The sequence below is a fragment of the Electrophorus electricus genome, chromosome 12 (assembly GCF_041902795.1).
Source record: "Electrophorus electricus isolate QZ-2024a chromosome 12, ASM4190279v1, whole genome shotgun sequence".
Lineage (NCBI taxonomy): Eukaryota > Metazoa > Chordata > Actinopteri > Gymnotiformes > Gymnotidae > Electrophorus > Electrophorus electricus.
In genome coordinates, this window is record NC_137508.1 from 7811945 (window position 1) to 7826034 (window position 14090).

Below are 14090 nucleotides of genomic sequence, written 5' to 3' on the forward strand. Positions count from 1 at the left end.
TATATAAAAAGTGACTACATAATTATTAATGCAATTTAATTTTATAAAGTTCAGACTTTGAATTACATTACATACATTGTCACTAAATCCTACTTTTCATCTTAGAAACAATAAAACTAAAAGCTTTTTTATAGTTCTAACGTAAATGCACAGGCACAGACATGAGAGTTGTTAAACTGCGATTTCCTACTGTGTTGCTACACATAAGCATGTTGAGCAATTTCACTCCCCTTGGCAATACTCCGCAGTCATGAAAACCACCAGCTCAGCACATTACACTGTCCAATAAACGGTTATGTTTCTAACCACAGAAATGGATGGACAGGCACTTTGAGTGTAGGAGAAGAGAGAAAAGCCAGGAAAAGTGAACACATTCCTTCTGCTCCAGAATGCAGACTCTCCCAAATATTCTACTGAAGGTCTAAATAGTAATAAGCCAAAACTTACTCTCCCTCACTGCACTACCGATCTTGACCAAACATAAGAGATTGAGTCTCTCACACTCATCTTTATACGCCTGGAGTTTCCCAAACAAAAGAAACATGGTGTGACGGCCGGCAGCCCACTATCCACCATCCTTGTCTAAGCTCCCGCTTTTCAAGTGCTGTGGGTCCAACTACATGTTTGTGCTACTTCCAAAACTCCTTTCAGGAAATGACACTTCCTACAAACACTTTCCTGGAGAGGGGAGTGATTAAGGGAGAGAGAGAAAAAGAGTGAACCAGAAAAAAAACTGAGCAAGGGAGAGGGGTGTTTCTAAGTGGGAACAGAGCATGTACTGTTCCCTGCTGAACACACTCTCACACACACACACACACACACACACACACACACACACACAAGCACGCACACACACACACACACACACACACACACACACACACACACACACACACACACACACACACACACACACACATACAGTGAGAAGGAGAAAGGGCGAGCAAAAAGGGAGAAAATCCCAGACACTTTCTCTTTCTGGTTGTTTAGCTGAGTGTATGGAGCCATTGGGTCTGCAAAATGAAACTTTCATCTGTTGTGATAGTTCTCCTGACTAAGGCCTTTTTTGGAGGTAAGCTTGTCTATTTGCATTTTGTCCTTACGACGCACAAAGGGAAAGGTGCTGCAAATGAACTTTTAGTGAGTGAATGTGAGTAGCTAGGTAACACTGGGTGGAGCAAAACAAGAGCATGTTTAATAAGGTTTGGAAAACTTTGATGTTTTAACTTTGTGAAGCTTATGCATAAAAGTATAACATCAGTAGGATAAAGTTACTTTCTAATAGCTTAGTTACACCAAAACATTTTTCGTGGTGTTGCTTAGACACCCTGCAGCTACAATCTATTTCTTACTATTTGATAAAACAGAAATAGTGTCATCAAATAATATATATATTTTTAAATGATGATGTTTCTATACCAGTGAGCATACATAATAATATAATACAGAATTCCATAATTTGTAAGGTATCAGAAAGTTAGATGACAGACATCCTCAGGGTGATCCAATCAGAATATTTTCACCATGTGTAGCATGGAGCACATTGTTTATGACAAAATTGTGTGTTGTGGTTTTTGTATTGAAAACACTGCCATGGTTAACCAATTATGGAACTCAGTAATTGGGACCAAACACAACTGCAACAAAGACTTCCACCACCTGGATACAATCTTCTTGTTATATTCCCTGCCTGCATTTCTGGTTCAAGAAATCACACAAATGTTTTCCACCTGTAGTTTTTACAGTTTGCATGTTGAGCCTGGACTGACCCAGACATTGTGGCAGCTATGGACTGATGATGCTCCAGTTTTTTCTTTGGTTGTCATAACAGTGTTCTCTGGATCTAGACACACATATTTTCAGTATTACAGTGCATTTTTTTTCTGTTTGTGGTTCTCAGGGACATTTTTTAGAGTCATGCAAAGGTTGAACAGTACAATGTCTAGGATGGTGCAGTCACAGTAGATGTCATACATTAAAATGTGTGGAAACATTTAAGACTTCTTAATAAAAGAAAACGATTGCACATTTTTCGATAATATGGTGAACATTTGCATTTACATTTACTTTTTACATTTTTACATTTACAGCATTTGGCATTTAAAACTATTATTTTCCATTACAGTACACCTAAATCTAAATAAATTCTGTTTCTACCTTCCTCACTCCACCCCTTTGTCCATAAGAGCTGACTGAAGCCCTGAATGTGACGGTGACCCCAGGACCTGTCAGTATGTGTCTGGAAGGAGAGAATATCACTGTGTCCTGTTTGGTGTCTCAGAAGAAGAGGAGTAGCAGTGTCCTGGTGCTGCGCTGGCTCTACTTCCCCACACCCAATGAAGAGCACCTAGTGGTCAAGATGAACTTCAAGAAAGCTAAGTACTATGGGAACTACAGTCGTAGTTTTGCCCAGATGAAATTCCAGCTCTGGGAGGAGGTGGAAGGGCAGATATACCACCTGCTGATCCTAAACGTGTCCAGGGAAGATGGAGGCAACTACACCTGTAAAGTGCAAGAGATACGCAGACATAGGAACAAGTGGAGATCCTCCTCAAATGGCACAGGCTCCATGGAGTTACGAGGTAACAACAGCCATTACTTTTGTTTTAATGGTATGTGGTAGTGGTAGCTCAGTAGTTAAGGTACTTGATTTGTAATCAGAAGGTTGCCAATTCAGTTCAAGCTCCACCACTGCAGGTTACAACTGTTGGGTCCCTGAGCAAGGCCCTTAACTGTTAATTGCTTAAGCTGGTTTCATTCAGAATTGTAAGTCATTTAGGATAAAAAGCCATGCTCTTTTGGAATCTCCGTAAATGTAATCACGAAGGCTTTGCAACCTCAAATGTCCAAGGCACTTCAAATCATCAGCTTGGTTCAGTGCCTCATTACCCTTTCCAGAGAACACAGTGTGGTTCTGTTGGAGCGGTGAAAACATGATAGCTTGCCACAGTCAGGGCTAACCACACAGCAGCTGTTTCCTCCAGCTCACCAACCTTGCTGTCTAGAGTCTAAAGAAGGCCTGTAACAAAAATGATTAGAAAGTATTTACAAAGTCAGATGGTCATGTATCTGCTTTAGTTCACCAAGCAAATGACTTTGAGAATTCAGAGATGCCAGTACCATTGCCAGGGCTAGCCTGCAGTACATTATTGCATTTGGTACTGCAAAACTGAGAAAGACAAAAAAGAGCATACATTCCCCCATAAGCTCCTATCTCACACTTTAGTGTCTGTAAGCGCATACGTCTTGGGCTCCCACCCTCTGTGCATGTATATAATTTCTACTAGAAATGTATTTGGTGCCAACACAAACAGACCATGGGGCTGTAAATGTGAGGAACCTGGGCATGCTGTGAGGACAGAGCAGGGAAGATTGGCCACTGTGCAACAAAAAACATTTACTCTGGCTGCTTTAGGAATTTTCCTATACTGTTCAGAGAGTGAGACGACCCATATGCTTTGCAATGCAATGGATTAATCCTCTAGTTGATAAGAGGCAATTACTAAAGCTCATGAGTTGAGCAAGAATAAAAATATTACAGTGTCCAACCACCCGAATGCCCAGTTGATGGCATAATATGCCAAAAAGCAAAACTAATTATCCTTCTTAAAGCCTCCTGTAAGAAACGTTGTTTGCACACAAATTGAAGGAAATGGTATTTTTCCTCATATTGCACCTATTGATTTGTGCAGTTTTGTTGTTCATTCATACTATGGAGCATGCAAAAAGCAGAAAGCTCATGAGTTAAATGATGTGGGTTTGCTTGTATTATTAAATGACCAGATCTTCACCCTGCTCCACGAGGTCAAAACAAAGGGAAAACTGAATGAGAGTGTAAACATAAAGAGGTAATAAAGAAGGAAGAGAAAGTCATGGTTCTCCCAGGATAGCAACAGACACAGAAAAACAACATCCACCAGCTAAGGCACTCTCTAACTCCAGAGTTAGGCTAACCACCCTGTTACCACCAGCTGATTCAATGTACTTCAGTAATCCAGTTACCATAGGCCACAGTGATACTGCTTTAGATCTGAGTCCACCATTTTAAAGAGCACACCCTTATTACCATTCTGCAGATCTAACGGAAAAACAGCTTAAGCTCAGCACAGTGTCCAGCTTTAGAGTTTCTCTTCGAACAGCAAATGCAGATCAGATGTGAGGTCTTATACCTGGTCGAATAGAGCTGTTATTATAGGCAGTCTGGTCCACTGTGGAGCCAGAGCTGGTGCTAATGAAGAGCATGTGTGCTATGTAGAGGGATGCACATACCTATACTAGAGCACAAAGGCTTTGGAAAAGAAAAGAGTCTCACTCTCTTATGCCATAGATTCTTTTACTGCCTCGGCACATTCTAATCGAGTCTATTTGATTAAACACTCATTCTTATTATAATATTCCAAATGCATATTCTAATCTATTTTTGATTTTGGCTTTCACAAATGAGTGGATGTAAATGGAGAAGCGCTTCTGTGATGGCGCTCCTGTTTAGCAGTGAACTGAACATTTGCTTGCAATTTTCTCTGACCTTAGAGAATAATCTGATTTAAAAAAAGCCTTTTCTTAAATCAGATTATTCTCTAAGGTCAGAGAAAAATGGACAGTTTGAAGGTGAAAAAACCCTCAAAAATATCGCTATCCATATGACTGCTTTCATTTTTATCAGGATGTTACAGCTGAAAGAAACATTATAAAAACAAACCAAGTCACAATACAAAACTGAAATAAAATTCTGCCCCTCATACTGCTCTAATGTGTTAATAGCTATTTATTACTCCTTTAGTGATGCAGATTTATGAACACCCCATTCTCAGGGCCAAAGGCTAAGTGTGTTGCAAAGCTTCTGACCCAGCATCGTTTGCCTCTCTAAATGTCCTTGGACTGGTCTTATTGAAGGCTCATCAAGCACAGTTCCTCAGCAAGCCTGCGTGGAATACAAAGCTAACTGGATGAATAAATAGTTGATCAGAACCATAAAACATATATACTGACACACCAGGATAAATGGCCACTCACAGTATTTTAAATATTGTGGATGGATTATAAAAAGAAAATGCTGTACGTTTAGCAGGATATCAACCTATATAGCAAAAAACTGAACAAAAGATTGTTGGACATATACAAATTAAACACATGCACAAATGTTCTGCAACATTCCTGAAACATTCAGGAATGTGTAAATATTTCCAAGATGTAGAAATATCAAATAATTATTTTTCAATGTCAGTCTAAATTTAAGTTTCTTCTTGAATTGCTGGTTTATTGTGTACAATATGCTGTTTGACTATGTTTGTTGCTACACTTAGCTCAGAAATGTTCCCTGCAAATGATTATTGAAAACACGCAGCAGAAATACTGCTATGTGAGAGAGCTTTTCCTTTTATTGCACATAGGAGGCAGCTTCAGGAGTTTGTAAAAGGTGGTAAAAATCACTTTCACTGCAAAGTTTGTAAGATATAGCTCTCTATGTGCTTATTAACGTGTTTCTCCCTTTATTATTCCAGTGCACTACACTACAGCCTCTGAGAGCACTGATAATATATGGCGCTTGTTCCAAGGTATGGTGTATTTTTTAATTCAAATTAACAGTGATCCAGTAAACACACAGATTATGCCTTACCCGTTTATGCCATGTCACCAGGATCAGAACGTACTGCAGAGCTACACGCTTTGTCTGGAAAAGCAAGGTTCAGATTTAACATTCTCCAAAAGCATCTCTTCTCTGGTCCATTCATTTGGCCAACTTTTTCCCTTGAGAGCGTCCTCCACCCTTACATAAAAGCATTTGTTTAACAGCAGTAAAACACAGAGTTCCGCTCCTATCCAACAACAACACAGTGATGCAGTTACAAATCTTAGAGTTGATTTTAGCTAAGAAATAGGAAATAATGTGCACCCCAAGAATATATCAGATACATCTGACCACATAGTACAAAAAATATTGTTAGAATAAATTAATGCTGCAGAAAATGTGTGATGTGAAGAAAATGTTAGTTTTTATATATCTTTGTCATGCTGTTGACCCCCACTAATACCATAGCCCCACACTGACACCTCTTTTCTTAATTTTGCTTTCAGATCTTTATCTGTGTGCAGTGCTAATCTGCTCAGCTGGTCTTCTGTGTATGCTTCTCTTCACTGTAACAATTACATGCCAGTATATACAACACAAACAGAAGCTAAAAGGTGATGAGCTTACTGCTCCATGACCTAAGCAGTCACATGTTCTCACTTTCTCTGGTTCACATTTCTGTTAATTAAACTGAAAGTAAAAAAAAATTAATTTAAAGTAAAATGCTGTAAATTTGTGTTATATCTTATTTAGTAGCATACATTTTCTTTGTTGGCTTTCTGCATCAATTTATCATTACACAAATATCTTATTTAACATTAAATCACATTCTATATATATATATTTTTTATATCATTCCAGCCAACTACTATTTGGTGAAGTTCCCTGATAGCAGGTAAGCTCTATGCACTGTGTATTGCTGCCAGCAAAACAATGATTTCTTGTTCTTAGATTTTGTTCCTACATATGAATGTAGTTCAGGGGAGACAATGACCAGCGTGGCCAGTTCCTCCACTGGTATGCACAGGAAAGAAAAGCGGCATAAAGCCCCACCCAAATGCATCACTCCACAACCACCACAGATCCCAGTGAAAGGTGAGAGCCTTCAGAATGACCCTAACTGCTAAGCATAAGAACAAATTCAAGGGTGCTAAATTTCAGGCATAGGACTAATTAACTCATTAAACTCTGGCTTAATGACCTTATGTCTGCTCCTTTCTTTAGCACCACTTTCCAACACTATATTACTTTTGATTGTATTAATTCAGTAACTTTAGACATAAGTACATGATCATAAGTAATCATAAGTAGATAAGTAGATGAAATTAATAGATAACTTTATTATCAGAGCTAGTTATGTAATTTTATATATATTAAATGTTTGGTGAAGCTGTCTTAGGTCAGTTCATGACGGATCTTTGGACACCATGGGCTAATCTTGAAATATTCAGTGGTACATCTTGAATTAGCATAGAATTAATTGTATTTGTCAATATTGATTCTAATCTTTCTGTTTTTATTTGGTGGCTGAGAATGATATGATTCACATGATAATGCAGTCTTGAGTTTTTAGAATTTTCTTTCTTCTTTTTTAGCTCCTGTCCCAAATAAGCCACGCAGGACCAAACTTTTAAAAGTCCAACCTAAAAAAACACACATGGTAGGATTTATTTAGTTTCATTAATAACAGTCAAGTTCTTAGTAGAAGAATAAAGGTATTTAAGCAGTTAGAATATAGTTTCAGAACTGTCAAACACAATCTATGCTGTTGCTTGATTTAACAATTGATATACAATCTTGTACCTTGCAGATTATATATTGTTTGTATTCTAAAAGCCTCCTGTGCTTTATTTCATCTTTTTGTCAACTTAGTTATTATTTGCCAGATATATGCAATGAGGAAATTATATATATATATATATATATATATATATATATATATATATATATATATATATATATATATATATATATATATATATATACACAATTTATTTTGATACGGCCATCTTTGCTGAATATATTGCTGTATCATTTGCCATTTATGAGACTTCTAATTATATTTGCTTTTATTGCTTTTTGAAGCATAAGTATTTATTCAATGATCTTGATTCTCATTGCATTACCTTATATTGAAATTAAAAACATTTTATATATTATGTGATACTCAACTCCATCTTCTGCAATGGCTCTTTTGTGAAATGGGATAATAATCTGCTTGACCAGTCTATACATGCATTTGATTCACATGATGCTGATATTAATATTTGAATGCTTATATTAATATATGAAAGCTATTCAATCATTGCATGTGACTTTTTTTGAGGACATTACCACACACCAGCCAGATAATTACAGTAAACTGACCATTTAGGTTTACTTCTAAGAAAACCATTTACAGAAAATAGCAAACTATGCCATTTTATTCAAACTGTATCACAAGGAATTTGAGATAAAATCTCTAAACATATTCAGAGACAGAAGAAAAATATTTTCAATGAAACCAATCCTAAAATTGGATATATAATTTTCTGTTCATTCAGCCATACATTCCCAGATTCTGACCACTTACAGTCTTTAGGAGTCTGAAATGCCCTTCTCTCTTCTCTACCCCTCCTGCCTTGAAGCCAAGGGTGGCAGATGACAGCCTGACATATGCTGAGCTGGAGCTGGTCAAACCAGTGCCTGAAGCTAAAAGCAGCAACTCAGGGACTGCACAACTGGAACCCAGCTCAGGAACTGTATACGCCCAGATTCTCTTTGTGGAAAAGCAAGTCTGAGCCCAGTTTTGAATTCTAATTATTTATGACACCTTTTTTGATATTGTGTATATGTTTAACTCATGTTGCATTATTTCCAGTATAGAGGTATTGTTCAGTATCTGGCATTTGGGTTTTCTGATTCTTTTTCTCTCCAGCATATTCAACATTGTGCCTGAGGTACATAGGTTGTATATTTTAAAGAGAATTATTTTTTGCATTACTGTTGGATTTAATCCAATACATGTATTTAATTTCAATTACAAAAGTTTTTAATATGTAATGTATTTTCTGTCAGTGGTGTTTTTATAATACAGACACCCAATCCTCTTACTCTTATGAACGTAGCAGAATGAGCTACAATAATCATTCACTAAGTCTTTTATTGATATTCCCATAGCTATTCAATTTCACAAGAATGACCAAAACATCTCTTAGAGACCCAAAACATGACTACTGCAATTGCAGGCTGGTTTTTAGTACTGAAACCACAAATAATCAAAAATAAAAATGTAATGTGCCCATTAGCCATGCTCTTTTGGAATCTCAGAGCTACTCCTGGAGAACTTCTGCCACTACTTAGATTTTGACTGTATAAATTCCATATATAGTGCAGCAGTGGTATGGCAGGGGAAGGTCAAAAGTAAAGCTTCTCTGGCTATGTGCATTGCCACTGTTAGATAGCATGAACAACAGATCCCCGTGTATGTCTTAGTTTATTCTCAGGTCTGCCATAATCTTCTCTGAGCTGAGAAGTGTGTCTCTCTCAATCTCCCCCACATGCCTCAGAGTCAGTGACTGCAATGAACCCTCTAATGGTTACATTTATTAAAATTATACTAATTGTAATCATGCTTAATAATTAGCTTTACAGTGCATTATAATTGGGTTAGGCTACAAGATGGTTCTGCCTAGGTGCTATAATTTATTTGATTTAATTATTCAGAAGAGCCCAAATGGTTTGACATTTAATATCATAAAATCACTGACGTATTAAAACTGAGATAGCCATTGTCTTTTGAGAAGGTCATTTGCCTCTCTCCATGAGATATATGATGATTATTTTCCAGTCTATTAAGCGCCTCTACTTAGCACAATTAGCCACTCACACAAAGGTTAAAGAGAGCAGCCCCCCTCTTCACTGTGGTCACAGTGCATATTAATAAGCAGCTGCAGTGGAAGGAAGGGTAGTATAGTCTTATTAGAGACAGAGAGAGTGAGTGTGAGAGAGAGAGAGCGAGAGAGACAGAGAGAGAGAGAGCGAGAGAGAGAGAGAGAGAGAGAGAGAGAGCGTTCTGAGGATTAGCATAAGCCACAAAATAAACACACAGTCCATTGACTCTGACTCTCCTTTCTTTAAAACAATGATGACCTTGTGCTGTCCTGGGTTATTTTTCCCTCTACAGGACCATCCAGACTACAGCAGTATCTTTTCTACCCAGGCTCCTCCTGACTTCTTGCTTTGTGACTGGGCCTACATGTTCTTTTAGTTTCTCCGTGTGCAGATGTTACAAGTGCAAGCAGCATAACAAAGTGGAGCTAAGCCTCACACACAGGGATCCACAACACAGCAGACCACAAACTGGATATGAGCCAGGAAATACATATAACTGCTTTCATCTGCACTCAGTGTTTTGTGTTTTGAATAGAATTCTCTTCCCAGTTCAAATCAGCTGCCAACTAAATAGTCTTTCTTTCTTTCTTTCTTTCTTTCTTTCTTTCTTTCTTTCTTTCTTTAACTAGAGAACTCTTGTGATGGGACCAATTTTCCGTAGGTGATTTCTAATATGAATTGGATGTCATTATCTGATACACCAGCTTGAGACTGCTGCTATGAAAACATGTGTTTAACACAGCTTTGCATGCCAAATTTACAATACCAATGAACACACAGTGGAGCAGTGCAGAGATACAACTTGCCTGAATGGGTGATGTTATGTTCCCAACCCTGTTCCACACAGTGGATCAGCACCCTGCCCCCCACGTCCCCTGAATGGCACAGAATACTTAATGACAGCCATTAAGAGAATGCAATCTTGAAAGGCTGGGAGTAACGCAACAATTAACCCCATCTCTAAGGGAGGCACATGGAGCATGGTCTACTGGGAGCTCCTCCGCTCCCCAGAACCACGGCTGCTCTCTGCCCTCTCTTGGGGCCAGCCAAAAGAGCAGAGCATGTCTGGAGAGCCAAGCAGGGGAAACCCAAAGCAATGCATGACAAGCTCTGATCTCAGAGCTCACATCAAAATAACACAGCAGAAAGAAAGGTGTGGAGGGGTAATGTGGAGTCATTCTCAAAGAGACAGATCAAGCATAATAACATTAGATGGACTGGTTAGCTTTTACCTTGAAAATCTGATAACTAAAATGATTAACATATTAGTTTGGGGTGTTCTGATTATCTCTTAATTTGTTTGGTTTATCAGTTTTATGAAGTCATCAAATAAGATGTTGGTACTTCACACTTACATATTAGATTCATTCAGTTAAAGTTAAATGGAATGGAAAATTGAAGTTTTTTCTGTTCTGTTGACATTATGGATGTTGCCTAGACAGCACAATAGCAACTCAAGGACCAATATGATGGGAACTGCTGACAGGTTCATGTAAAATAAGATTTTTATCATAGGTTTGTTCAACTACAAACACAAATGTGTGCATGAAGTACTTCATGTCTTAGTAAGCCATTACAGTCAATGGATATTTTTAGATGCTTTGAAATTTCAGTAATCAATAGAAATTATTTTGATGATTTTACAAGATGTGGATATGGGATGTTTAAAAATGTAACTAACCCAGCATGATGTGGTGAGTTAATGATGGGGCTGAGGTTGACTATGGTGTTGCTCCATGCCTGTGGCTGTGGTTGTAAAGACCAGCTCTGTTTGGGCTCGCCCAACACAGACAGGTTGTCTGAGAGAAGCGATTAAATCCCAGACAACAGTATTTTGGCTGAAGCTTAGTGCCACACTGGCACAAAATAGCACTGGTTTGACATTTACAGAAAACATACTACTCTCTTAAAAATGCCTCTACAATTACAGTGTGCATGCTTCACATGGGAGAGAAAATGTCATTTTGGATCAGCTCACTGTAGAATGAATGCTTCTGGGGTTTTGAATTTGGTGCAGATGGAAATGCCATACTTATGAAGATGGCATTTCATGACTCTAAGATGATATGTTTGTTGAGTCCTGTGACAGCATGTTTAAAAATATTTGATAGGATCTGCTTCAAGGTGATGAGCACAACACTGCACAACTGAGTATCACTCTTTTGGTAGCCCAAAATTAACAGAATAAAATTTTCACCATCTACATATATGTGTTTCTGGTAAAAAAAAGAAAAAAAAAAAAAAAATTAAGCATTTCTGGATTGTTACTAAAAAGTAAAATGCAAATTAACAACTGTCTAATGTGAATCCAAGGGTTTGAATGTTTATTTAGATATGAAATAAGGGGCATTTCTCTGCAAATGAATGACAAATTCCTGTGTTGGTGAAAAATCAGATGAGTGGGTCAACGATTTTATGTATATGGGTAGCAAAGGACTTACATACTTGTACAACAAAATCCAAAAGGCCAAAGTCTTTTCAGGTGGCTGTACGAAGATATGGAGAAGGTTGATTCAGCAGCAGGGGCACCAAGACCAAAGAAACAGTAATCCATTTCCCTCAATGTCAGCTACAGATTAAAAGAATGCCCATACAAAAATCAGTGAGTGCATTTTCAAGGCAGCGCTGAAAAAGTTGAACACTAAATGCGGACTTCATGAAACACAATATGCAAATCAAGGCAGCAGACTCTAAACAACAAACTGCTATGATTCCTTACAAATGAATGATTTCTTTGAAAAGGCCCTAGTGCAGAACTGTGAACAGAAACCTGCTGCCCACTGAAGGGCATACCTCCAAACAGCATGAAGATATGAGCTCACAAAATATCACAGCAAAAGAAGAATGAAAGAAAAATACAACCTAAAGTAAAGTAATAAGATAATGCATTGATCCCAGACAGCACTGAAATCCCAGCAATGTTTCTAAGATAAACATGAGTTGGCTCCTCTTTCTGGAAAATGGAGGGGGAGACCTACTCTACGATAAAACTCATCTGCAGCAGGGTGCAGGTTGAAAAAAGAAAAAAGCAGTGCTCTGTTTTTGGCTCAGGCCAAAAGGCCTCACTGAGTCCAAGAAAGTATGCGTCATAGCAGGAGCCCAGTGGACTCTGTGGGGGTTTGTGGAGTCAGCAGTGGTGCAGAGAGCTGGAGATGAGGACATGATGGGGCAGCTTTCTGGGGCACACTGCCGCTGCCGTGGGACCACAGCTGGGTGGGGTGATAACAGCAAAGGCTCCAGGCCAAGGTTGAGTGTCATGGTCATACCTCGCAGGTCCATCTGAACACCCTGCCCCAGGCATCACCTACCAGCAGGGTGCCATGAGTTCTGCCATCACACACACACGCACGCACGCACGCACACACAGACACACAGACACACACACACAGGGGAGAGAGAAAGTGTGTAAGGGATTTCATTACACAAACACAGTCAATCAATAGTAGAAACTCATACAAGATGCTTTGTCACTGTAAGTTTTTACAATACAAATGATTAGCATTAGCATTTCTCCCTGATGCCACAGAAAAGACTAAAGTTCCACTTGATGATTAAACACCTAGATATAGCTTTATTCCCCATTAAACCAGCTTCACAGAAATCTTGGTGGCCAGCCTCTAATCCAGTCTCTAGTCTGTGTGAGAGGCTGGACGTGCAGCCATACCGGGATATGGACAGTGCAGTGATGGCAGGATTTTTCTTATAGCGTTGCCGGGAGATGGCTTGACTCCGGTTCAGCTCCTGACATAGGACCAGGTGCCTCTCCCACTGTGTGCTGGCACATTCTGAGAGAAGTACACAACAAGTAGAAGAGTGAGGAATGAGCTGCTGCTTTTATTAATGGTCAGCATGTTGTTAAATTGAGAAAAATACATCTAATATAAAGCCTTCACTGTTACAAAGAGTTCCCCCAATTTAATTTGTGCGTTGTGATACTTATATGCTCTGACGCTGTGCTGTAACCAATGTGCACCAAATTGGATTTGGGTATTATTGCTTTCTAAATTGCATGCCTACATCAGCGAAATTGCTCATCAGTGTTTACCGGCTGTATGTTTAATAACTTTGCCCTATAATTCCTTGTAGCTAGCCCTAATGCCTTGCATGCACAGTGCACAATTATGAACTTTTCTTCACATACCCACCCCCAGTCAAACTTCTGGCCATGTGTTCCAACCATGACACTTAAGAGTAGATCCAGTATAACCAGATTTACAAAACAACATCTGCAAAAGATTCCTTGTGTTTTGTTTCTACTATTTCATTTCATAGATTACTTGGATATTAAAATTTTTTTTTTAAATGTATCACATTGCAGTGTTTTGTTTTTTTTTTCTTCTTCCCAGTGCCACAAGAGGATTTTTATTCTATTCTTTTCATGGACGACCACATTAGATGCATTAAGAAAGCTCCTGGTTGAAACAGTCATAGAACCAGCCAATCTAATTCAACACAGCCAATGGCAACTAAAGACTGGAAGAAATGCAGACTCTTTTTCTGGGCCGCTGTTAAGGTGAAGTGTATTAGTGTTACCTGTGTCCCCTGTAGACGGCGATGCAGCAGACCCCTGAGACTCTGAACGCTCCTCATGTCCAGGTAATTGTACCTTTGTATATTCAGTCTTCCATATCTGCAAGAGAGCCACACA

At 38.6% G+C, this 14090-nt stretch overlaps 2 protein-coding genes across 7 annotated transcripts in view; one reads left to right on the top strand and one right to left on the bottom strand.

The window, feature by feature from the left end:
* Positions 1–802: 802 nt before the first annotated feature.
* On the top strand, positions 803–9667 carry vstm4a (V-set and transmembrane domain containing 4a). 2 transcript variants are annotated; one of them, XM_027009651.3, is made up of 8 exons: positions 806–1072; positions 2187–2582; positions 5502–5555; positions 6076–6183; positions 6431–6464; positions 6546–6664; positions 7165–7229; positions 8197–9667. In XM_027009651.3, the coding sequence occupies exons 1-8, from the start codon at positions 1021–1023 to the stop codon at positions 8347–8349; spliced, it is 981 nt and encodes a 326-aa protein (XP_026865452.3). In that variant the 5' UTR covers positions 806–1020; the 3' UTR covers positions 8350–9667. The 2 variants fall into 2 exon arrangements, with proteins under 2 accessions (XP_081580474.1, XP_026865452.3); XM_081724348.1 differs by lacking the exon at positions 6431–6464 and having other exon boundaries at positions 803–1072; positions 6521–6664.
* A 2073-nt stretch (positions 9668–11740) lies between these two features.
* Positions 11741–14090, bottom strand: part of wdfy4 (WDFY family member 4) — a 40737-nt gene continuing 38387 nt past the window's right edge. For all 5 annotated transcript variants that reach the window (XM_027009843.3, XM_035531334.2, XM_035531333.2 and 2 more), the window contains 3 exons: positions 13976–14072; positions 13107–13227; positions 11741–12769 (listed from right to left, as the gene is read on the bottom strand). In XM_027009843.3, coding sequence (XP_026865644.2) covers positions 12703–12769; positions 13107–13227; positions 13976–14072 — 285 coding nt within the window. In that variant the 3' untranslated portion in view covers positions 11741–12702. The remainder of the gene's footprint in view (positions 12770–13106; positions 13228–13975; positions 14073–14090) is intronic.

Excerpts from the sequence above, each read along its gene's own strand:
- vstm4a (XM_027009651.3), top strand. The coding sequence starts at position 1,021 with ATGAAACTTTCATCTGTTGTGATAGTTCTCCTGACTAAGGCCTTTTTT. Across the intron at positions 6,465-6,545 it reads GTGAAGTTCCCTGATAGCAG|TTCAGGGGAGACAATGACCA; the intron begins GTAAGCTCTATG and ends ATATGAATGTAG. Across the intron at positions 6,665-7,164 it reads ACCACAGATCCCAGTGAAAG|CTCCTGTCCCAAATAAGCCA; the intron begins GTGAGAGCCTTC and ends CTTCTTTTTTAG.